This window comes from Pelodiscus sinensis, chromosome 32 (assembly GCF_052426305.1).
Source record: "Pelodiscus sinensis isolate ZL-2025 chromosome 32, ASM5242630v1, whole genome shotgun sequence".
In the NCBI taxonomy this organism is placed as follows: Eukaryota; Metazoa; Chordata; order Testudines; family Trionychidae; genus Pelodiscus; species Pelodiscus sinensis.
Window position 1 is genome coordinate 3,263,969 of NC_143083.1, and position 23,988 is coordinate 3,287,956.

General features: G+C 61.1%; 1 protein-coding gene across 3 annotated transcripts in view; it reads right to left on the reverse strand.

Annotated features, from left to right (window-relative positions):
• Nucleotides 1-1,463: 1,463 nt before the first annotated feature.
• ATP8B3 (ATPase phospholipid transporting 8B3) overlaps nucleotides 1,464-23,988 on the reverse strand; it is a 69,215-nt gene continuing 46,690 nt past the window's right edge. For all 3 annotated transcript variants that reach the window (XM_075903242.2, XM_075903241.2, XM_075903240.2), the window contains exons 13-28: nucleotides 23,097-23,305; nucleotides 19,570-19,601; nucleotides 16,788-16,944; nucleotides 15,281-15,469; nucleotides 14,652-14,764; nucleotides 13,880-14,044; nucleotides 13,445-13,556; nucleotides 13,036-13,111; nucleotides 11,821-11,953; nucleotides 11,049-11,313; nucleotides 10,492-10,715; nucleotides 8,354-8,437; nucleotides 6,075-6,314; nucleotides 5,378-5,516; nucleotides 3,610-3,740; nucleotides 1,464-2,424 (exon numbers count right to left, since the gene is read on the reverse strand). In XM_075903242.2, the coding sequence (XP_075759357.2) occupies nucleotides 2,146-2,424; nucleotides 3,610-3,740; nucleotides 5,378-5,516; nucleotides 6,075-6,314; nucleotides 8,354-8,437; nucleotides 10,492-10,715; nucleotides 11,049-11,313; nucleotides 11,821-11,953; nucleotides 13,036-13,111; nucleotides 13,445-13,556; nucleotides 13,880-14,044; nucleotides 14,652-14,764; nucleotides 15,281-15,469; nucleotides 16,788-16,944; nucleotides 19,570-19,601; nucleotides 23,097-23,305 (2,548 nt within the window). In that variant the 3' untranslated portion in view covers nucleotides 1,464-2,145. The remainder of the gene's footprint in view (nucleotides 2,425-3,609; nucleotides 3,741-5,377; nucleotides 5,517-6,074; nucleotides 6,315-8,353; nucleotides 8,438-10,491; nucleotides 10,716-11,048; nucleotides 11,314-11,820; nucleotides 11,954-13,035; nucleotides 13,112-13,444; nucleotides 13,557-13,879; nucleotides 14,045-14,651; nucleotides 14,765-15,280; nucleotides 15,470-16,787; nucleotides 16,945-19,569; nucleotides 19,602-23,096; nucleotides 23,306-23,988) is intronic.

A 23,988-nucleotide genomic window follows, 5' to 3' on the forward strand; every position in this document is an offset into this window, starting at 1 on the left:
GGGTGGGGAGGGCCTGGCTTCCCCTACCCTAGCAGCTGCCTGCCACCCTCTTGACTCTAGCCACTGGGCCCTGCTGCCGTGTGCATCAGGGCCACCCTGTTGATTTTAGTCCTTGGGAAGTAGAGGACAGCTCGAAGGAGGGGGGTGCTCACCCTGCACGGGATGGGGACCCCCGCCCTGTCACTGACTCGCCAGAGGGGGGAGGTTGGGGTGTGGGTAGGAGATTCCCAGGGCTCGGGGGTCTCCTGCTCTCCATTCCCAACATGCAGCGATGCGCAGGTGGTACGGCCCGAAGGGCGCCGTGGGGCGATCCAGTGCGACCGCCCAGGGCCTTACAGTGCAGCCCGTCCCGCCACTGGGGGTTGGCTACAGCAGCTTCCAGAGGGGCAGCCAGACCAGATCTGGACCCCAAGAGCTGGTGACTCCCTTGGGAGCTGGCTCCTGGGGGTGCTCAGGGTACGGGAGGGGAGGACACACCAGCTGGGAGGGGCACAGGGCCTCCCCCTGTGACTCCGCTGCGCTCCCCTCCCACTTGCTTCTCTGTCCCCAGCCCATGTTGCCTGGACCCTACGCCTACAGCAGCCACAGGAGCTGCCCGTGTTCTACTCCTCACCCTGCTGGGATTCTCCCCAGCCCTGTGCCGAGACGGGGCAGCCCGTGGAGGGGGGTGGGGCATGGGAGCAGAAGGCAGGCAGCCCCCCTGGCTGCCGTAGGGCCCCCCCAGCCTGTCCCTGTACACAGAGATGGGGCAGCCCATGGACGGGGGTGGGGTGCGGAGCAGAAGGCAGGCAGCCCCACTGGCTGCCGTAGGGCCCCCCCAGCCTGTCCCTGTACACAGAGATGGGGCAGCCGGTGCAGGGGCTGGGGCTGGCCAGCAGGGAATCTTCCCAGTACACGGTACTAGCTAAAAACAACTTGCCGGCCCAGCGCACTGGGCTGCACCAGCCCCCTTGCACCAAAGCTCCGGGGTCGATCACCCACCTGCTTCCAGCCTGGGGCTGCATGTGGTACCGGTATTGGCTGGCGTGAGTGCCCAGCCCTGCGTGATGAGCGGCGCTTTTTTGCGCAAAAGCATCCGTGGCCAATCTAGACGCGCTTTTGCACAAAAAAGCCCCTGTTGCCATTTTCGCCATCGGGGCTTTTTTGTGCAAAACAAATCTGAGCTGTCGACACTGGCCCTTTTGCGCAAAGGGGACTTTTGCCCGAACGGGAGCAGCATCGTATTTCCGCAAGAAGCCCTGATTTCAGACAGTCGGAAGTCAGTGCTTCTGCGGAAATTCAAGCGGCCAGTGTAGACAGCTGGCAAGTTTTTCTGGAAAAGCGACGGATTTTTCGGAAAACCTGCCAGTCTAGACACAGCCTGGATGTTTCATTCCCCCCAAGCCAGCACAGAACAGCGGTGGCCTTTGCCCCAGAGAGCTCATCGCGAGGCCCCAGGTGGCATTAAAAGCCAGACTCAGTGCTGTCATTGCACCGCTGCCCTTTATTCATGTAGCCCGCTGAATGTACCCGAACAGGCCAGGGCCACCCCCACGGCTTGCTCAGCTGCGGCGCTGGCTGCTCGCACAGTCTCAGCCGCCACAGACACAAGATCCCTATCCTCCTCCTCCAAAGACCCAGGCCTTGGTCTCCTACGGTCAGAAAGATTCCCTGGGAACAGTAGAGGGGCTATGACCCAAAGTTGGCACAACTCCAAGTCCCTCCAGGAGAGGGCAGCGGCGCACAGCGGCGCCCGCGCATTCGTTACAATGCAGGGGCTGCTAGAGGGGTCTCTGGGGCAGGAAGAGGCCATCAGCCTCTGGGTCCTCCTGGTAAGCCCGAAGTCTGAGCGCAGCGTAGGAAAGACGCAGCTGCTCAGAGCACGACTGGTCCTGGCTGGGCTCTTCCCCCTGCTCCTCCCTGACACAGCAGCTGTGGATCAGACCCTGGATACAGCAGCAAGAGCCGCAGATCAGTCCCGCCGGCCAATAACACTGGTGGCCACTGGGCGTCCCTGGCACTCGGCGGAGGAGGCAGAAAATAGGAACCTGTTACTCTTAAAGGAGCCGTGCAGCGAGTTCGGTGCCCGGCTGGCTCTCCCGCTCCACAGGCTCCAGACCCAGCAGGCCGCCCAAGGCCCAAAGTCGCGTGACGCTGCCGATCCCGCTAATTGTCCTCCTTTAGGAAGATCCGTGGGCTTGAGGGGATGGTGGTGATGACGTCCTCCCGCGTGGTCAGCTGCAAGCTCTGGCTGCTGATGGCCCCCAGCGAGGGCCGGTTCCTAGAGCCCTTGATCCGCAGGCTGGCCCCCTTGGTGATGAGGTCGGCGTAGCCCTCCTTGTGGGAGAAGGCGTAGCTGGAGCGCCGCAGCAAGGAGCCCCGGCGGAAGTGCGTCTGCAGCTCCACCGTTTTCTCGGCCACCCGCGTGTCCCTGGCACGGACCTTCTGCAGGGAGAGAAGGGGGCGCACGGTCACGGTCACCCCGCGGCGGGGACAGAGAGAGGACTCGGGCGGGAAGGCGCCAGGCAGAGAGCTCTGAGGTCTGCCCCCGCCTCCCTGTCTGGCCTGGGAGGAGTTTCTTTGCCTCTCTGGCCCGCGGGCCGGGCTGGTTTCCCGTGTGGCCTAGGGGATAGGGAGTGGGGAGGACAGGGTTGCGGGTTCTAAGTCCCGCCTCCTCCGGGGTCATGTTGGGACAGGCGGACCTGGGGTAGGCGGGGCCTACCTGGGGTAGGAAGCAGCCTCCTGCTAGCCTGGCTCAGACAGCAGCCGTGGGCATCGGCACAGCGGCTAGGCACGGGGGTGCTAGTCTGATGGGGAGCTTCGGGGAGGGGGCTGGCTCCCACCCTGGGCCTGTGCCGCTCCCAGGCATCTTCTTCTCCTTCCCCCCGGGCTGCCCCTGCTCCACAGCTCACCCCAGACGCTCTCCACAAGGCCACTTCCTGAGCCCAGAACCGGGGCCTGGAATGCCAGCCAGGGTCCCGGGGCAAATCCCTGCGGACCGGCATCAGTCTCTCTCCTCCTAGAGGCCAGCACAGCCGGAGGCGACGGCAGGGCCCCCCCCAACCTGCAGGAGCCCATGGCGCCCCCAAGACAGCTGCCATCACTGCTCGGCCAGCGGGAGGCCTGCCCCAGCCGAGGAGGGTCGCTGGCAATGTCCCCTCCCAGTCCCGCCCCGGGCACGGAGCAAACGGCAGATTCCCCCTCCAAGCAACAACAGGATCTGGTTGCTGAGGCGCCCGCGTGATGCCACACAGGACAGCATCACACTGGCAGCAAAGAGAACGCAGGGCCCTTCGGCAGATGCCCCGGGACGAGCTCAGTCTCCCCTCCAGCGCCAAGGCTCCAGTTCTGGCCCATACGTGACGCCACGGGGGAGCCTGGATCAATGCACCGGTCCCGGGGCAGCTTGCCGCATGAGGCCGGGTGGGTTGGCACATTTCTTCCTGGCCACCAATGCATCAGCGGGTGCGGATTGTCCTTAGCGCTCCCAGCCAACCCTTTCATGGACTCCGCCGCATGCAGGCTCCGGCCACGCCTGGCAAGCGGGTGAGAGCGGCCCCAGGCCTGGAGAACACGGGAAGGGCCCTCCGAGCCGCGAGCCTCCCACCCCATCGCCTGGAGCCCACTCACCTCCCGAGCGGCCCCAGCGCTTGTGATGGCGCGGAGCAGGCGGACGGTGAGGGCGGGGAGCGTGTTCACCACCACGGAGAGCAGGACGATGCACAGGATGTACGGGTCGGTCAGAGCAACCCGGGAGGCATCTGTCAATAGGACACAGGCCAGGGTGAGTCTCCCGGGGCCCGGGAAAGCCCAGGATGGCTCCGTGTGCGCCCCGAGCCTGGTCCGGGGGACGGTGGCCGACACTTCAGCCTGCGGCAACAGCAGCTATCCCCAGACAGCCCTGGGGTCCATGGGGAGGCAGCAGGAAAGGGGATCAGGGCTCTGGCCCAAGCTGTACAGGCGAGGGACCGACAGGCAAACCCATTCACAAACTGTGGGTGGACTGGTAACATTACATTTGCATCGTTGCATATTCATTATGCAAATAACAAATATGCAAATGAGATGTTATTAGGAGGGATGTAAGCAAAAGCCTAGAGGTTAATGCTATAGACGACATGCATTCCCCCTCCTCCCTTGCTGATAAAAGTTTTAGCAGGCTGGCCAGCAGCCCGGCTCAGTCCTGGCTCATGCTGGGTCTGGGACCTGCCCCCGCTGCAGCTCTGCATTAGGGCAGGCAGCCTGGCTCAGTTCCGGCTCGTGCCGGGTCCGGCAGCTCAGCCCCCCACCCTGGACAGGGGCTGCTGCCACCCTGCGCTGCTGCCTCTGTGTCAGGCGGCAGTGAGGGGCGACAGGCAGCTGGTCCATGAGGGGAGCTGGTTTATAAACTGTCTCCCCTCCAGACCGGCTCCCGGCTGGCACCCTGCGCTGCTGCCTCTGATACAGGGGCCCCTCGGGAGCGGGGCCAGAGCGCACCGGCTGCCGGCCCCGCTCCTGGGGCCTATCAAATAGTCGACTAACAGATAAGAATTCAGGAGGTTAATCGACTAGTCAATGAACTGATACTTAACATCCCTAGTTAACAGTCCTGGTCCCCAGAGCTGATGCAAGCAGCTGGCTTCAGCTCCAGCAGCCCCCCGACCCTTAAGGCTTAGAGCCCCCCCCACCAGGCACCCCAGTATCAGAGCCCCACTGCACCCAACCCTCCAATACCTCTCCCAGTGCCAGCCCCCAGTCCCCAATCTTAGCCCCATCCCCAGGTGCCAGCCCCCAGCCTTCTCACTACTAGCCTCACCCCCCAGAACTCCCTAGTGCCAGCTCCTCACCCGGATGCCCCAGCGCCCCCCCAGTGTCAGCTCCGCCCTGCCTGCCAACATGACCCCCTCACCTCACTTCCCTGCAGCTCCGGCTCTGGCCCCAGCTGCAGCCACCGGAGCAGCCACTGGCCGCCCGCCACGTGGCCTGCAGCTCCAGCCCTGGGGAAGGTAGGGCCAGGACTGCGTGGTGGCTGCCTTGCTGCCACCGTGGCCCCACAGCTGAGCAGCCACTGCTGAGGAGGTGGGCAGGCCTCAAATTCTTGGTGCGAGCCGCACACCTTAGAGGGAACCTGGCTGTGCTCCCCAGCGGAGTCCAGCTGGGGGCGCGGCCTGGCGGCGTGCGCAGCCCAGCAAGAGTTCATAGCCAGCACCGGTCCACGGACGGGCGGTTGGGACCCACTGGCTCTAAACACTCCCTACACCCCCAGGATGTGGGGGGGCCCAGCCCCAACTCCCTGCTTCTGGCCCTGCGAAGCCAGGGGGCAAAGGGGCAGGGCTCAGGAGAAATGGGGTGGGGGTGGGGAGAGTGAACGGCCCCAGACGGGAGCCCTTCCCCCATGGGATACTGGGGGAGTCCTCACCTGGAAAGCGGAAGTAGGACGGGGCTGCTCTGAAGACAAGGAAATTTTGGGTGAAAAAGGAGAAGAAGCAGAAGAAGAGGAAGCTGCCTGTGATGGTCAGGAAGGTCAGGACGGTCCAGAACTTAATGTCCATGACGATCTGTCCAGGAAGAAGCAGAACCCGCAGCCTGTCAGCCCCTCGACTCTGCAGCCAGCTCCGGGACTGAGCCCGGGAACCAACAGGCTCCACCGAGTGGGAACTGCCCTGGAACGAAGCGTCGGCTCCGGGTTCCTGCCAGCTCTAACCCCGAGCCTCATCGCTGGGCCCGGCTGCCAGGCAGCCTCCTCTTCCTCGCCCGCCCCAGCCCCTTCTCCGACTCGCGCCAGCCGCCCGCGAGAGCCCTGCCAAGCCGGCCCCCTTCGGACGGCTGCGCTTTCCGGCCTGCCCTCACCCATCCAGCCGCAGACGGTTAGCACAGGCCAGGCCCGCTTCAGCCCTCGTGTGCCCTGGGCTCTGGGGGAACAGCACCTGTTTGGTCCCCTTGCGGCTAGGCCTGGAAACCTGGGCTGCTTCTTAGGCCAACAAGCTCACCAGCCGCCTGGGGGCCTACATCTGCTGCTCCTCAGGAGGGTGGAACAGACCCAGCTTGGCCACTTCTGCCCAGCTACCTCTGCCCTCCACCTTGCTCTGAGGTGGGGCGGGGGGCTCGGGGCTCACCTCCACAATGACAGACAGGAAGGCCGAGGTGGCCACGGTCACGGCAAAGGCCTGGTAGTCGTTGGTGGCCTTGCTGCTGACCTCGTCTCTGAAGGCCAGCAGGGCGATGAAGAAGCTCCCCAGGGAGGTGGCCGTGCCGTGGAGGAAGGTCAGGCAGAAGACCCGGTAGTTGAAGAGCTCGTTTCTCTGGCCCACTTTGTAGAGTTCGGGGACCTGCAGGCTCCTCTTGGCGCTCACGTCCTGCCGAGCGGCGGGAAGAAAAGGAGATGGGGTCTCGGCGCACGCAGAAGCCCCCCCTCCCCCTCCCGTTACTGAAGCCACCCTGCTCGACCACGCCGTTCACCTGGCTGAGGAGCCCGGGGTGAGGAGGAGCCCAGCCACATGAAGGTGGAAGTGGAGGGGAGAAGATATTAGGGAGGAGCCGGGAGGTGGGGGGGTGCACCATCCACCCACATGAGATTTTGGGGTGCGTGTGCAGTCTCTGGGCGCAGAGTCTGGGTCCCAGCGCAGATGGAAAAGAACCATGCTGAGGGAGACAGGGGAGATGGGGTGCAGCCCCCCTCACACATGGGGTGGCGTAAGGCCTTAGGAGTGAGGAGAAGTTCAGAGACATGGAAGTAATTCGCACAGTCCGGTCAAAGACACGTAAGAGAGACACAGCCAGGCCTGCAGGTGGCCCGGGCCCTGCCTCAGCCTGGACGACAGGACTAGATGACCTCTCAAGGTCCCTTCCAGTCCAACGCTGCTGGGATTCGAAGTCCCACAGAGCAGCTTGGAGGAAAGGAAGACGGAAAAAACTGAGCCAGAGATGCTGCCCGGGGTTAGCCCTTCCTTCGAGGGTCCATAACCAGGCTGGCTGTGAGCTCCTCCTAAGGGTTTGTGCCCTGCTTTGCTGCTCTCAGATGGATTCCCGGCAGACCTGAAAAGCATTTTTCAGAACAAGGAGGGGAGTTTCTGCCTGGCCTTTACTTTAAGAAAGTTCTGCTTTTGCTGGAGGTCTCTTAGGATGATCCAGAATCAGGGAGGGGGAGTTTTCTTGGCCTCTACCTGAAGGAGCAGGGGGTGCTGAATCTTTATCATAAAGCACTTTCCTCCCAACAGCATGCTGGGTGTTTGAGTTAAATGCAGCATAAATCAAATGCAGTCCAGGTGTGAGTCTCAAACTCCCACTGACGTCAGTGGGAGTGGATTTAGGAGGGCTTTTGGCTAGCCTGCCTTCTGAGCACAATTCCCCTCCCTAATCAACTGGGCTTAGGTTTTCAGCTCTTGCCCTGACTGGGCCTGCTTTCTTCCCATGCATCTGTAGAGCATCTCGGGAAAAACAGGGGAAGCAAAACCTGACATCAGAACACAGGGCCAGATTAATCTTTTATGGACCTTTGTGCCTGGACCATGGCCGCATCCTCCCACTCTGCCTGGGCTCCACGCCGAGTCCCCCTCTCCACGGGGCCACTTCCCCGGAGGGGCCCCTCCCCCCCACTATTCACATGGGGGAGAGGTGGAGAGAAACAAATGGGGGAAGAGAGCGGAGAGGAGCCAGCGGTGGGCAGGGCCTTGGGGGAAAAGGCCAAGCAGTGGTGGGGCCAGGGAGCAGAGCGTGAGTCAGCCCCTTTTGCACGTAGACCCGGTGCCAGAACCCCGGGGCTGTGGGAACAGAACCACAAGCCGGAAAAACTCCTTAGGAAAAAGGAATCAACCCAAGAAACGTCGGTCTCGGTTTGCATGGCAGCGGAGGGCACTGAGCCAGTCTCAGCCGTGGGCTTTGCAGCTCCCCTTCAGCGTGGCCTAGTGCAGGCGTGGCGGTGACAAGTGTGTCCATTTAAAACCCAAGGAGCACCGCACTCAGCTATTCAAACAAGAGACAGCGAGCGCTGCCCCGGCACCTGTCTGCGAGGTGCCCTGGGGAACAACAGCCGAGTTCCCGGGAAAGGGAGATGAAGGGAATTGAACCCACGATTCCCCTGGTGGCTCCGGGACACCGACAAGGCCAGTCCCAGAGTGCACTGCAGCCGGGAGCAGAGCGGGCTCCCTGGGACACACATGTTGGGTCCGGAGAGGGGGAGCGGGTGCCAGCCCGTGTGAACATCATGTCAGTGAACACAGTGAACTGTGGACACACGGAGGCCACATGCCCGCAGAGCTCGGCCCCAGCGACTCTACGTGCCACAGCTGAGCCGGCAGCTCCCCGCCTGCGCCACGCAGCAGCAAGCAGATACATCCACTGGTCGGGGGACGCATTGAGGCTTCCCGCCCGCAGGCAGCCACGCGGCACACGCTACCTGTTCCGTCAGTCCCATGGAGAGCACGGGGTAGGCCGTGTAGAAGACGTTGTAGAGGGCCAGGAACCAGGGCTCATACAGAGGCTAACGGGGGAGAAGGGAGAAGACAATGAGCACGAACCCAGGGGGAGCAGCACATCGCTACTCTGAGAGGACAGCAAGAGGAACCGAAGCCGAATCCCACAGGCCCCCAAGCAGAGGGACCTAAAAGAGTTTGATCCAGAGCCCACTGAATCCCAGCCCCAACGGACTCCAGATCAAACCCAAAGCGCCTGGGATCCTGCAAGTTGGGCACTAGCTTTCGACACGTTACTCCCCCACAAACCCGACCTGTGTGGTCTAGTGTAGACCTGGCCTAGGCAATTTATCCAGCCACCCTGGCAGGTGGGAAGTTTTTTCCTAATGTCCAAGCTAACCGTCCCTTGCTGAAGCCCCTCGCTTCTCGGCCTGTCCTCAGAGGCCCAGGAGAATAGGTTTCCTCCCTGCTCCTTGTGACACCCATTTAGATCGGGGTGGGGAACCCATGGCCTGCAAGACAGAGCCAGCTCACAGCTTGCCTGGATCCGGCCTGCAAGGCTCGGCCTCTCCCTGCACTCCAGGCACACGACCCCCACGCATGACTGGATCGCCAGCCCCGCGCTGCAGGGGGGAGCCCTGACCCTCATGGGTCGCACGGGGCAGACTGGGGCTGAGTCCGGCCTGCGGACTCTGCCCGGCAGGGAGGAAGTGGCTCCGTGTGCTCTCTTGCCCCCCTCCCCCCCAGCTGGGGAAATGGCAGCGCAGGGAACCTCTCGTCTGGCGGCTTGTCACACACTGCACCGATTGGCTAGAATCGCCACCAATGGGAGCAGCGTGGGGCGCGGAGCCACGTGTGTCCCCAGGGAGCAGCGCAGGTAAGCGCCCCTCCATCACCCTCAGGAACTCCTTGTCCCGCCTACTCCCTACACCCCCAGCCTGTTCCTGTGCCCTACCTTCTACCCAGACCTCCCACCCTGCTCCTGCACCCTCCCTCCTGCACACCAAACGCCCCATTTTTGGCCCAACCCCAGAGCCTAGGGAGTCCCCCAAAATCTACTAGCCATGGGCCCTCAGAAGAATTAATCTGGCCCGGGGGAAACCCTGAACCTCAGTCCTGCTTCCCCACCTCTTGGGGCTGGAGCACGAAGGGAGTGAAACGTCTCAGCCAGGGACCACATCGGTGAGGCCTGGGAGCGTCTTTTGGTTCTCACTTTTGTGTGGCCCACAACGGATTTTTCTGTGGGTCAGTTCCCCCCACCCAAGAAAGGTCCCCCCCCCTGCTTTGGAGACTGGAAAGCTGCTAGCAAGCCCCCTCTCAGTCTTTTCGTTTCCAAATGAAACAAATCTGGTTCTTTCAGCCCTCCCTCCGAGGCCACGTTTTCTAGGCCTTTCCTCATTCTTGTTGCTCTTCTCTGGAGCGTCTCCAATTTCTCCACATCTTCCCGGAAATGTGGCGCCCAGGACTGGACAAAAGACTCCACATTTCTCGGAGCTACTGCCAGACCCTCATCAGGCCTCACTGCGTCCACCCGAGGGGAGTATTCGGCATGACCCAAAGCACTAGACACTTAGCTCAAGGTTTACACCCAACCTGAGGGCCCTGGAAGGAGCCTGATGTCCAGAGGGCGGGTTCCCAGGCTGGGTGCCATGCTGAAAAGCAAGACCTTCTGCAGTATCCCAGCTTGGGTCTCGCAAACCTCCGCCTGAGCTTCCTGGTGGGCAATTCTGCGGCGGATGGTGGACGCTGCAGCAAACTCCAGGCCTGGGCACAAACTGGCCCACGTTTCGGAGCCCACGTGGGATGAATTCAGGGAGGGTTCCGGCCCTTCCCCAAGGAGCTGATGGATTTTCCCCTGCTGAGCTGTTGTCCCCTGGTACCTCTGCTGGAAGCTCAGCCAACTGCCTTCCGTCTACCTCCCGCCCCCGCCCCCAGCGTGTCCGGGGTATCAAAGCCCCAGAAAGGGGCACCTCACCGGGACAGAGACAACGGACACGTGTCCAGCCCCCAGCCTCCATCCCTCCCTGCTCCGGGGGCTGGCTGCAGGGGCAAAGGGCAGGAGGGAGAGGGTGCGTGCCGTGCCCGCCCACCCCGAGCCCCGCAGGGAGGGATACAGCCTGACCTGGGCCGTGAAGCCGCTGTAGAAGGCGAACCAGATCTGCACCATCATGCCGGCGAAGGTCTTGTAGAAGAAGTAGCGGAGGAACTTGCAGATGCGCAGGTAGGACCAGCGGCCGTGGACAAAGAGCAGCCGCTGCAGGTAGCAGAACTGAGCCAGGGCGTAGTTGCTGCACTGGACTGCCTGCCTGCCCTCCTGCCCGCTGATGCCAACCCCAATGTCAGCAGCTGGGGAGAAAGAGGGGGCAGGGCTGAAGGGGAAACACTACACATGGTGGGCCCAGGGGGACCTACTCCCGGGGGGGAGCTTGGGCCCAACTGGCCACGAAAGGGGCAGGCCAGTGCCACGTGGAGCAGCCAGGGATTCATCCTGTGGCTAGAACACACCAGCAAAGTGGCCAGCCACTAGAGGAAAACAGCCTACTACTGCTGCCAGACCCTCCCCGGCCGGAGTGACAGTGGCCTGTGTCCAAGGTACAGACGGCTGCAGGGTGATGGCAGGGGCGGGGGGGTGGGGAGGTGACTCATGGGAGGGGCACACAGGGCTCCCTAAGCCCTCACTCTTGATCATGTTCACGTCGTTGGCGCCGTCCCCGATGGCCAGCGTGATGGCTTTCCGGTGCCTCTTCACCAGCTGCACGATGAGGGCTTTCTGCTTGGGCGTGACCCGGCAGCAGATCACGGCCTGGCAGCTGGTGGCCAGGTCCACGAAGGCCTTCTCCACCAAGCTCTCTGCCGCCGGCTGCATCCTGGCCTTGCAGCAGGCCCGCCGGGCCCAGAAACCTTCCTCCGTCCTCACCTTCTCCCCCGTGCCCAGGACTCGCTCCTGAGGACAGAGCAGAGACACAAGCCATGCCAGCCTTGGGCCTGAGCCGAACCCCCCTCGGCTGGTGGAGGGGGGATGAGTATGGGGTTACGGCTAAGGAGCGAGAGGCACTTCCCTGCCTCGGTTTCCCCCTTTAAGTAAGAGTTGCCCAGCACTTACAAAGCGAAAGGGTGAGATTTTCCAAAGCGCCCCAGGGATTTAGCAGCATGGGGCCTGGCGACGTCCACAGGGATCTCTGCTTCTAAACCCCTTGGGCACTTGGCAAATTCTTTCCCCGTTCCCCAAACGTTTTGAGAGCCTCAGAACGAAGGCGCAATGGGCTGCCCAGTGGGCAAAGCCACCGCCAGCTTCTCCTGTACGTGTCCCTTCTGGACCCTCTCTCCCAGGCTGCCACGGTCCGAGGCCGGCACCGCGACTCAGCTGCCGTGTTGGGCGTCCGAGGGGGCTGCGCTGCAGGGCCCGGTGGGATCACGCGGGAAGGGGAGGGAGCAGCGAAGCGTCACCTACCAGGAAGTCCCCGGTGACGACCAAGGCCATCTTCCCTTGGCGCAGGCCGCTTGGCTGCTGCTGCACCGGGCACAGGGGCTCCCCGCTGCTGCCCAGGTTGTTGTTGCTCACCCAATAGGCTTCCAGCATCTCACTGTGCGAGAAAGGGGCCGGGACGCAATGGAACGGGGGGTCAAAGCCAAGGCCGGCCAGGGGACATCCTGGAGAGGGTGGGCAGCCCTGGGCATCGGCTGCCAAACCTCCAGCCGGCACCGGAGCTGGAGGTGAAGGTTCCAGCTCAGACAGACCTAGCCAGGGACCCAGGAGCTGCAGGGGATGGGCTGGTCCTTGGCTGGCGAGCCCACGCCCGCCGCTGCAGTAGCCTTGTGCTGCCCCGCACAGCTCCCCGAACTGGGCCGGCACCTTCCCGCGCCAGGCCGGGCGTCGCTGCTTCAAATCCCCGCCCCAGCGCGAGGTACGTGATCCCCCGGGGGCAGGCAAGTGACGGCTGCAGTTCCTGGTGGGCACGTTGCCCCGCATCTCCAGAAACAGCCCCCTGGCTGCCACGCAGCCCTGCCCTGAACGGGCCATGGGAACGGACGTGCCAGCCCTGGGGGAGGGGCGATTGGGGGCTGTCTGGAGACCCGGGGCTGCTTGTCCTCATCATTGTCTGCATGGAAATCTCCAGATTTAGTCTCCAGAGGGGCTGTGGGTCGGGAGTGAGGGGCACCGGCAGAGCAGGGGGGCGGAAGGGGGGACCCAGGGCCGGGCGAGCAGGGGGCTGTGGGTCGGGAGTGAGGGGCACCGGCAGAGCAGGGGGGCGGAAGGGGGGAAGGGGGGGACCCAGGGCCGGGCGAGCAGGGGGCTGTGGGTCGGGAGTGAGGGGCACCGGCAGAGCAGGGGGGCGGAAGGGGGGACCCAGGGCCGGGCGAGCAGGGGGCTGCGGGTCGGGAGTGAGGGGCACCGGCAGAGCAGGGGGGTAGGGGGCGGGACCGGGGCTGCACCAGCAAGGCCGAGGTTGCAGACACCCTGGCATGGCTCTGAGGGCGGCTGGCTCCCTCCCCGCTGGCTCCCTCCCCGCTGGCTCCCCTCCCCCCTGGCTCCCCTCCCCGCTGGCTCCCCTCCCTGCTGGCTCCCCTCCCCCCTGGCTCCCCCCCGCCTCCCCCCTGGCTCCCCTCCCCCCTGGCTCCCCTCCCCGCTGGCTCCCTCCCGGTCGCTCAGGCAGGACCCGCTCACCAGATCTCCCTCTCCTCCAGGATCTGCATGTCGTCGGTGAGCAAGTGGCAGGCGAAGCCGATGTTCACCGCTGTCTCTGCAACGCACAAATCACCAGGCGGCTGCTACATGGGGGGCCGGCAGCCAAGGAGGCCCCAGCCATGCAGCTGCCAGAGCTCCCCCGGCAGGGGCAGCAGCAGCTTCGGTTCCAGTCCTGCCCTTGCTGGGGGACCTAGGGCAGGTTGCGTCCCCTGCCTCAGTTTCCCCCTCTGCAAAAGGAGAGAGGCCCATGGCACGGGCTGGCGGTGTTGCCCCCAGACGAGACCAGCAGAGCAGAAGAACCTCAGCCGGGGGCCCTTCGAGGGGGGGATCCGCCCCCCGCAAGGACAGAGGGGGCCAGGCTGGCTCGGAGGCCCCACACGGCCCGTACCTTGTTTATCTCCAGTCAGCACCCACACTTTAATGTTCCCCTGTTTGAGCAGCTGGATGGTCTCCGGGACCCCGTCTTGCAGCTTATCCTCAATGGCCGTGGCGCCCAGGAGCTGGAGAAAGAGGAAGGCCGGAGGGTTTGGAGCCAGCTGGGGCAGGAGGCGCAGGGGACCCAGGGTCCCGGGGGGGGCCTGCGTCCTGGTCTACCCGCCCCCAGGAGAGGAGCTGGAGGATTCTCAGCCCAGTGCCGGGGGCAGAGCCCATGCCACACCCACCAGCCAGGACACTGGCCCCCCGTGGCCCTGCACCGAGCAGGGGAGGCCTTTGCACCCAAGCTCTGTGCTGGCCCCATCAACACTCAGGGAGGCTCACTGGCCCTAGACCCTGCCTCCCGCCTCCCTCCAGGGCTTCCCTGCCCCGGCGAGCCCCCTCTCACCTGGAGATCCTGCTCTATCTCCTCATACACCTTGTCCAGCTCTTGGGCGCGGTTCTCCAACAGGACGCTGGCCTCATGGTGCTTCTTGCACCACTCGGCGTAGTCCTCCTCCGCCACCTCCTTGCACGCCAGGCACAAGGTGCGCAGGGTCTCCTCGGCGAAGCTCTGTGGGGACACAGTGCACAGGCGAGTCACCCGGCGGCTGGATCCACGCCCAGCCGGCCCCACCGCCACGCTCCAGCGGAAGGGCTGATGCCTCCAGCTGGCCAGGCAGCTGCAGCCGGGGGCGTCTCCTGACCCCCGGCCAACCGTCCCAAGCCAGGCCCGGGAAATCGTCAGGCTAGCCCCAAACCACGAGGTTTGAAGAAAGAACCCAGCAGCTCTGGCTTCTCTTTCGGCTGCCGGCAGGCCTCCTTTGCAGCCTTTCCTCCCCAGCCCCGCAGAGGGGGACCCTCAGCCAGGCCCATGACTCCGGAAACCACCAGAGCCCTCGCGAGCGGCCGGCCAGCAGGGCCGGTGACGCTGCTGCCAGTTTCGGGGTGACCACCCCAGTGACTCCCTAATGTGGGTGCACTGGCAGGGCCAGGATCCAGCCCCGGGGAGGCAGGAAGAAACCAGCAGAGGCTGCCAAGGGCCCTTGTATTACGGCGGGGACGAGCCGCTAGGCTGAATCAAATTCCACGGAGATTTGGGGCCCGCCCGGGGCATGGGCAGCGGGAGGACGCCGCATGCCCCAGAGAAAGAGCCCTCCCGGGGCTGGCCTGGCACTCACATCCAGAGCCAGCTGGGTGAAAGCCCGGGCCGGCTCGTCTTCACACAGCCTCTCCAGGATCACCACGTCGGCCCCCTTCGTGTACAGCCGGATCTTCCCCTCGGGGTCTCTCACTGCGGGAAAGTAGCCTGCTTAGCCCCGGGCCACTCCAAGTGTCGGCCCCCCGCCCCCCGCCCCCCGCCGTGCCAAGGGAGCTGTGGGGGGCAGGGCAACGCACGGGGCTCGGGAGACTTGGCAGCAAGCAGAAGGCACCGCCCTGCCTTTTCCTCCATTGGCAACGCAGCGACAGTGTCCCCGATAAACCCTGGCGGGGCAGGGGCAGGATCAGGCCTCAGGGACACCCCTCCCCTTTGATTCCTGCCAATCTCCTCCAGTGGGGCAGCCCCTTTCTGCCCCCCTTCAGCCCTTGCTGGGCCAGCTCACGCCCCTCCCCCATCCTCACGGGCCAGGCCCGAGGAGGCCACAGTGAAGGGAGACGCTCAGGGCGGGTCCTTGGTGGGCCGGCACCTTTTGCCCCTCCCCCACTGCACGGCCTGGAAAGCGCCGTTCCCGCTCGGGGGTCTCTGAGGGCGGCAGCCACCTGCGGTGAGAAGCAAGTAACCAGCCCCGGCCCTGGCCGGCCGGCTCACCCAGGACCGACATCCTCTTGCGGACGCTGTTGAAGTCCAGCATGGCCAGCATGCCGTACGTCCGCTCCGTGCCCAGCTCGCTCAGCGTGATGGTGTCCTGCGTCCGGGACAGGAAGACGTAGCCGAGGTTCCTGGCTGCCGTCACCAAGGCCTCTTCGTCCGGCGAAGCCGCCTGGTAAACCAGCTGGCCTTGGAAAGGAATGGGACGAGAGAGAGACACTTGCGCCCGGCCCCCAGCCAGACGCTGGCCTGGCCGCCGGGCCACAGGGCCCCAAAGCTCCACGCGAACTGCTCATCCCCCCGGCGCCGGCTCCTGCCGCCCTCGGCAAGGCAGGGTCGCTGTGTGGGGCTGCAGCGCTTCCCACGGCCTCCCCGGCCCCCTTATTCCCTGGCTCGGCTCTTTTAAGTGAGCCAGTCCCCTGGCTCCCCTGCACAGACAAGCAGCGCGCCCCATGGCGGGCACTGTGCCGCCCCCCGTCAAAGTGCCGCCCCTGCTGCTCGGAGAAGTGCCCCTGCCCCGCAGGCCCTCGGCCCTGCCCACGGCCAGCACTGGGCCGGTGCGTCTGCACCCCTAGTGTGGAACTGGCCTGCCCCAGCGCCACCCCGGCCCACACGTGACCTGCCCCAGCGCCGCTGCCTGGCACTGACGTCACCTGCCCCAGCACCACCCCAGCCCAGATGTGACCTGCCCCAGCGCCGCTGCCTGGCACTGACGTCACCTGCCCCAGCACCACCATCCAGCCCAGATGTGACCTGCCCCAGCGCCGCTGCCTGGCACTGACGTCACCTGCCCCAGCACCACCCCAGCCCAGATGTCACCTGCCGCAGCACCACCATCCGGCCCAGATGTGACCTGCCCCAGCACCACCATCTGGCCCAGATGTGACCTGCCCCAGCACCACCCCCTACTGTTAACGTGCCTTGCACCCCAAGCTCCGGTTGTCCCCTGCAGGGCAGCCTTGGGGGCAAGGGAACAATCTTCCCGGGTTGGGTTTCCTGCGGTTTTGCTAAAAAGGGGGCTGGTTGGTTCTTTCCAAGCCACAGGTGCCTCCATCCAGGGGAAGCCCCAGACGCGCCCCTCACTGCGTGTGTGTGGGATCAGTGCGCAGGGAGCACCGGCTCCAACCGATTCCTTCTGAGCTGAAAATCCCAGCGGGGCTCGGCCTCTACTCAGTGTGTGGGGCTGGGAGGGGGGTGATCAGAGGAACGTGGGCAAAGCCCACCCATTGTCCTGGCCTGGGTCCCAGAGTTTCCACTCCGCCCATTAGTGCCAGCTGCTCCCCCCTCCCCAACCGCCCCTCATTCTGCACAGGGCAAAAGGCCCCGCGAGGCCCTGCTCCAGCCTATGGGCTCTCGACCGCAGCCCAGGCTCATCGTTACATGCTCCGGCCTCCGGCTTCGGACGTGGCTGCTGGGCGCGGCGAGGTCCAGGCAAATGGACAGGCCCCTGCCAGAGCGGAGCCCCACAGACACCCCCTCTCCCCCCGCCGCCGCACTCCCCACTCACTCTCCTTCTCCTCCACCATGACGGTGTGGCAGAGGGCCAGCAGCCGCAGGAACTCCCTGGTCACCGGGTCGTCGTTGCGCAGGACAGCCTCCAGGAGCGAGGGGTCGTGGAACTCCGCCTTGCTGTCCGCGTACGGGTTCCAGCTCAGCCCGGCCGCCTGCAAGAGGGGTGGGTCGGGATGTTAATGGGAGCAAAGGCAAACAGCCAGACCAACCCGGCTCAGCCCCCAGGAGCACCATTCCCTGGAAGGGAACATCTAAGGCCCGTCTACATGGGGAGCTGGGGGTGGGATTCCCGCCCAAGGAGACACACCCGTGCTAGACCGGAGGGCAGCGCTAGCCGCAGGACAGGCCAGCCACACCCAGCCTGTGGTCTCCGACGGGGACGTACTCTGGTTTTGCTTCCCGCCCCCGGCCAAAGTGCAGACAGGCCCTAAACTGGTTCTGTCTCCCCTAGTGCCCTGTCTCCTACTCTCCATTTCCCCTCTAGTGGGCCAAACGGCCCAGGATCTCAGCCTCTCTGCAGGAGCTGTTTATAACACATTCAAACATAGGAATAGAGATGTAGCCGTGTTAGTACAAGATACTAATCAGGTGGTTCCTTAATTTCTTGGATAGTGTGTAGCAGAGTCTCTCACTGTAGTCAGCACAGTATGTTAATCTTAATGGGTTGCTCCCTTTCAGTCCTTTGGGTACGATGTACTTGGATAAATGCAAAAAGATGAACATCGTACCCAAAGGACTGAAAGTGAACAACCCATTAAGAGCAACATACTGTGCTGACTACAGTGAGAGACTCTGCTGCACACTATCCAAGAAATTAAGGAACCACCTGATTAATATTCAAACATGATTAAAAGATGGCTTTGGTAACTGGCTAATCAAGCTTCCTAGAGCCCAGCCAAGCATTAGTTTGCTTATTAGGTCTGTCAAGGGATTAAAAAATGTAACTGCGATCAATCACACGATTCATTGCGTGCACCTCCCCTTTGAAACGCCGCCGCTGAGTTTCAACGGGGAAGCGCTTCATGGAGCCCGGGATCAGCTGGAGTCCCCAGCTGACCCGGGCTCCATGCAGCGCTGCTCCTTTGAAACACCAGAGCAGCACTTCAAAGGGACAGCGCAGCATCAACGCCTGCAATTAACGCGTTAAAAAATAATCCTGGACTGCGTTAATCGCAAGTGTAAACGCATGTCAATTGACAGCCCTGCTTATAACTGTGGCTTATAACCATCTGCAACATGCCTTGACGTCTAGTGATCGCTTATTGACCCTTTAGCAACCACTCGTAAACGGAGCCTTACTGCAGCGTGTGACGGCAGGCACCACGACGTTGGTATGAGAAGATATTGACGGCCATGGGCCGGATTTTCCATTGAAAATTGGCCCCTGGTGTCGCCATTCAGCCCTGGGCACAGCGGCTGCGAAATGCTGCCATTCCGAGCTGGGACAACTTCCGAGGCTTTAGCGCCGGTGTAAACGACTGTAGTAGGTACAGGGGAGGGAGGACTGGGCCCCAAATCTGCTACCCCTTCCCTAGCGCGCTGCTCCCCAGGAATACCAACCCATCTGGAACCATCACAAGCCCTGACGGAGCAGGTGTTTGGAGACAGTTCTTGTCCTGATCAACACGGGGCTAGGAGCATCCTCAGAGCTGGCCTGGGAGAGGCAGGCCCAGCTTCCTTCTGGTCCCTGGAAGCCGACAATGGCTCAGGTGGTTACTGTGCTAAACACCAGGCATAGGAGGCGCTGGCTGTCAGGCTGGCTGCTATGCAGGGGAGTCTCCGCTCTGCCACATATAACTGCTGCATACCCGGAGCCATAGACGTGCACAGAGTGGAAGGCCCCACACTCAGACTCCTGGGGTCTCACATCTGGTGTACACGCAGAATTTGCACCAGCTTGACTAAAGAGATGCCGTCAAATCAGGGCAGGGGTGGGGGTGGCCACACTCCAGCGACTGAAGCCGCCTTATGGAGCGCGCCCAATCTCCCTCCGGTTTAAAGCAGCGGCGGCACGTCCGCACACTACGTTGGGTCCGCTGAGCTAATCTGGAGCAACATCAGACCTGGAACTCCCAGCAAGTCTGCACAGAGACCGGGCCTCGCTCTCCTCCCCCGTCGGCCCGAGGCCAGTGCCGCTCTGCTGATTTCAGCAGAGTCACTCTGGATTTACACCCGCACAAGTGAGATCGGAGTCAGACCTCTTGAGCCTGATGTTCCACTGTCCTTGCAGGAGGAATAACAGTAGTTCGAATTAGGAGCTTTAATTCGAACTACCTGGTCCGTGCCGCGTGTAGCCACGGGCAGGTAGTTCGTACTACGGGGCATTTAAAAATGGCGGCGCCCGGGAACATGCAAATGAAGCCCGGGATATTTAAATCCCAGGCTTCATTTGCAAGTTCGAATGCCTACATTAGCCACCCTACTTTGAACGAGGGTGGCAGTGTAGACAGACCCTAAGGTGCCCCGGGATGTCTCGCTGCTTTCAAGAGCCTGCTGAGTGCAGAGTGGTTGTAAAACGCCTCCAGATCAGAACTCCGGCTTTGAACGCCCACGGGGCAGTGGGGTAAGGGACTGCAGATGGCGAATCTGTTGACCTGCCCCTGCCTGACCCCTTGTGTCTCCATTCTGAGCGGCATAAACTGCTACCAAGGTATTGAGAAAGACCTGCTACAAAATAAGGGGCCAGTCCTGCTGCTGTTGTCACCAATGGCCATTTGGCCATTGCCTTCAACTGGGAGCAAGTGCCGGCCTTCCGTTTGCCTGGGATAGTTACGCACCGAAGGTTTGTGTTCGCTGTCAGCAGATCCAGCTGAAATGAAAAAGAAACCGGTCAGTAAAGAGCCGGCGGGGAACCCTTCTTAGTGGCGCGATGGTCTGGAGCGACCGGTGACTTTGGGTGCCCAGCTGACGACACCTTGACCTGGCCAACAGAAAACAAGAGGCGCCATCCTCTGGAAATCAAGTGTCTCACATGGCCCCCTCCCAAAACCACTGGTCACTTTTACAAATCTTCCTTCCATTAGTCAGAGAACAATTTTCTCCAGGACCTGTCGCCTGCCTTCCGGTTTCTCCCACCTTCACCCCCGCCTTGAGGGAGTCTTGGTCTCTCCTGGCTCCCCACTGCCAAGTCCCTGCCCCCTTCCTGCAGGCTCCAACCGGTACTTTGCAAAATGAAAATCAGTGGCTTTTATTGTATTATCTGCTTCCTTATGCAGAAGGCCTGACAGGCTCGGGGGAAGGGGGGGTCAATTGGCTCAAAATAAGGGATGTTTTTGGTTGGGTGAAACTTCTCATTGTTTTTCATCTTTGTTTTTTGCATATTTGGCACTGGGGAGGCCACATCTGGAGTTTGTGTCCAATTCTGGGGCCCCCATTACACAAAGGGTATGGTGCATTGGAGAGGGTCCAGCGGAGGCGACCAAAACGATGAGGGGCCTGGAGCACGTGATCTAGGAGGAGAGGCTGAGGGATTTGGGCTTGTTCAGTCTGCAGAAGAGAAGAGGGAGGGGGGATTTGAGAGCAGCCTTCAGCTACCTGGAGGGAGATTCCAAAGAGGCTGTTCTCGGATGGCAGAACAAGGAGCGATGGGCTCAAGTTACAACGGGGGAGGTCTAGGTTGGATATTAGGAAAATCGATTTCCCTAGGAGGGTGGGGAAGCCCTGGGCTGGGTTCCCTAGGGAGGGGGTGGAATCTCCATCCCTAGAGGTGTTTAAGTCCTGGCTTGACAGAGCCCTGGCTGGGATGACTGAGTTGGGGTTGGTCCTGCTTTGGGCAGGGGGCTGGACTCGATGACTCCTGAGGTCTCTGCCCGCCCTGGGATTCTATGATTCTATATTTTTAGCATTAGAAATTCAGACTTCGCCTGACCTACTTTCCCTGGGAAACTCTAAGGCTGACCAGAGACCTGGAAGGAGTGTGACATTACAGAGACCATGGAGAAGTTAGAGTTACTGGTGACACAAAAGTGATTTTTAGTCTCTCTCCTTAAAGCTCCTTGGGGTTTTCCTCTCCTCTGTTGTTGTCAATGACTCTTTAACACAGAAGTCCTATAAGCAGTCAGGGGAAACGCTCTCCGGGTAAAGATTCCATGCACCCTGCCTTGCAAGTGATCTCAATTAAGAACTGAAAACGCTCCCCAAACCATCAGACGCTTCCAGCTAGTCATCCAGCAATACCTGGGGAGACGAGACCTGACAATCTTGATATTTCTAAGGATAAAAACAAGCCTAAAATAACTTTAAAACTTCAGGGACTTTCTCCATCATAAAAGAACAGCCCCTTTTCTCTCCCTCCTCTGCAGCTCACATTTGAGAAGAACTAGTGAGGTGCAGCAGGGAAAGTCACAGTAATGCAGTGGCTCTCAAAATTCCAGACTACTGCCCCCCTTTTAGGGGTCTGATTCGTCTTGCAAACCCCCCAGGTTTCACCTCACGTAAAAACGACGCGCTTACAAAATCAGACATACAAATAAATGCAGATGCGGCTCAGCTAGTCCTGAATAATCGCTTGGGGTATGTCTACACTAGCCCCCTAGTTCGAACTAGGGGGCTAGTGTAAACAAACCCCTACTTTCTCCCTTTTGTCATCTATTTATCAACTGGACTATTGCGCTTACATTTCAGGGTATGGCATGCAGAGCAGCATAAGTAAGTCAGTGTAGGAAATTGACGTTTGTACTGACTTTGCTACGGCTTTTATACCCCCTGTTGTGAAACTAGGTAAAAAGAGGAGTTGATGAACCCCTGGAAGAGCTCTGTGTTCCCACTGGGCACAAGTACCGCTGGTTGAGAACCACTGCAGTAACGCACTCTGGAGCATCACCATAAAGCTGCAGACGGCTAGAAGGAATTTATCAAGAGGAATCATTTCTGCGCTAAACTCCCCTCAGCACTACGTGTCACTGATTTGGCAAAATTGATATTTTCTTGAGGACATTTCTGTGTCTGTTGAATTGAGGGGGGGGGAGAAGGAGGGGTTGGTCAACATCTTGAAAGCCAAAAGCTGTTGAGTTTTCAAAAAAAAAACCTGAAAAATATGGGAATTGCAGAAAAAAAATTCATTTCCTCTCAAAAAAGGTTTGTGGGAAATAAAATATATTTCCGGCTCCACTCAGCTCTTAATCCGCTACCTCATTTTCAATAAACACCTCTGCCTGCCACCAGTGTTCCCTCCCATCTTTTCCAGCCATGTGCGGCAGACATTTTTTAGTGCACCACATGTGAATGTGCACCACCAGTAGAAATGCAAACCCTCGCTGTGGGTGCTCTGCTAAACAGCTGGGCGGCATTTGAATTTCTCCTGAGTGGCCGCAGCAGCGCCCAGCTCCAGGGAACACCGCCTGCCAGCTTTCCAGCAGCCTGCCCTCAGTCATCCAGGTCATACGTCCTGTCCCTAGTGTCACCGGGCCGGCCGAGGGCGGCTGTGACGGAAGGGAGAACAGCCAGTTGTTCCAAAATGGCTGCTTTCGGGATGGCTCTGACAGGGAGTCAGGTCTGAAATACACCCCTGCGGCCGTCTCTCTGGGGGAGGTGGATCCTGGGCAGAGCTTTGGGGCTTGGGTCCTCTCTAGTGACTGAGTATTGGCAGACAATCCCCAGCCGCTCTCTTCAGGGGACGATAAAGCGCACTTATTATCTGTAATAATATATAACAATCCGTCGGACTGTGGTCGCCCCCAAGCACCCCCACCATGGGTCAGGGCCCAACAACAGAGTGAGAAGACAGAGCCAACTAGGGTGCTCATATTCCCCAAAGGGAAAAGGAGACAGGGTGTGGGGTCCTCCCAAGCGTCCCCACCTCTGGGTGGCCTGGCCTGAGGCCTGGCCTTCCTTCCTCAGGCAGGGTTGGCTTTGCTGCTGGCCCAAGCCCTGCGCCCCTCACATGAGGGGCTGGCGACTCCCCCCATGCTGCTCCATTTGTCCTTTAGTGGGCAACAGCAAACGGGACAAACGCCCACTTGTGCCCAGAACGTCGGGACAGCCCAGACAGGGCTTCAAAAAGCATCTGTCCTGGCTGACACAGATCATACGGTCACCCTAAGGGCGGGGTGCACCACGCAGCCAACCCTGGTCAGCAAGAAAAGCTGCTGTCCCGGCCAACCAGCTGCCCCACCACATCTGCCACGGGATTCTCCAGCGCCCGGGCCCTGAGGACATCAAAGCCCCTTGTGCATATTAATGAACTGGATTAAATGACTTGGTCTGGAGCAGCGCAAGAAAGAGAACCCAGGGGCCTTGCATCCCACAACTATTCAAGAGCAACTTCCCCCAAGAACCACAGAAACCTGCTTCCACTCAGAGGTACCATAGATGATCCCATTGATGCAACATTTCTTGAAGGTCATAATGTTCTGCGTTAAGGTGCCCGTCTTGTCCGAGAAGACGTATTCGATCTGGCCCAGCTGGTCATTAAGGCTGGTGCTCCTGGCTTTTGCCGGCGTGTCATTGGCAGGGTAATACATCTCCACGTCCCAGTCGATAAAACAGCTGTTCACCATGTAGATGAATTCCAACCTAGGAGAGCCCAGGGATGGAGACACACAACAGGCATGAGGGTTATTTTAGCCCCAGAATGACGGGTTTGGGGGAATTTCACTGTGTCTTAGAGCTCTGAGCCACTAGGATCCCAAACAATGCGGCTCCCTTCAATTGGGGTTTTCATGAGAGTTCGGCATTCCGGGTTGGGAGCAGGTCGGGAGCTCCGCTCCTGAAAATCTGCCCCTAAGGGAAGGTGCTGAGCGCCAGAATGGTGTCCCTGAGCATCTGGGAAAGTCTGGCCCTTCATGACGGACTGCAGACCTGTGAAGGTTCAGGTAAGGTGTGGAAGCTGCTTCTGACAAAGCCAATCGCTGGCCTTCCCAGATGGGCTGAGAATCTCAAGCCACGGGGTGAGTGAGAGACGGCCAGTCCTTCCTGCCTCTGGCCAGACGGAGCCAGAGATCTTTGTCCCTGCTTCTCTGGGGACGGAGTGTGCAAAGCACTGGGCAGAGGAGGATGTTAAACCCTTCCAGACTCAGGGGCGGCTCAGATCAGATGTGGAGGGGTAGGCAGCGTCACTGTACCCCACTGCTCTCCCATCCCAAGCCCGTGCCAGTGATCACACACCACCCTCCCCACCCTGGGTACGTCTACACTACAGCGCTAGTTCGAACTAACTTAGTTCGAATTAGTTAATTCGAACTAAGCTAGTTCGAACT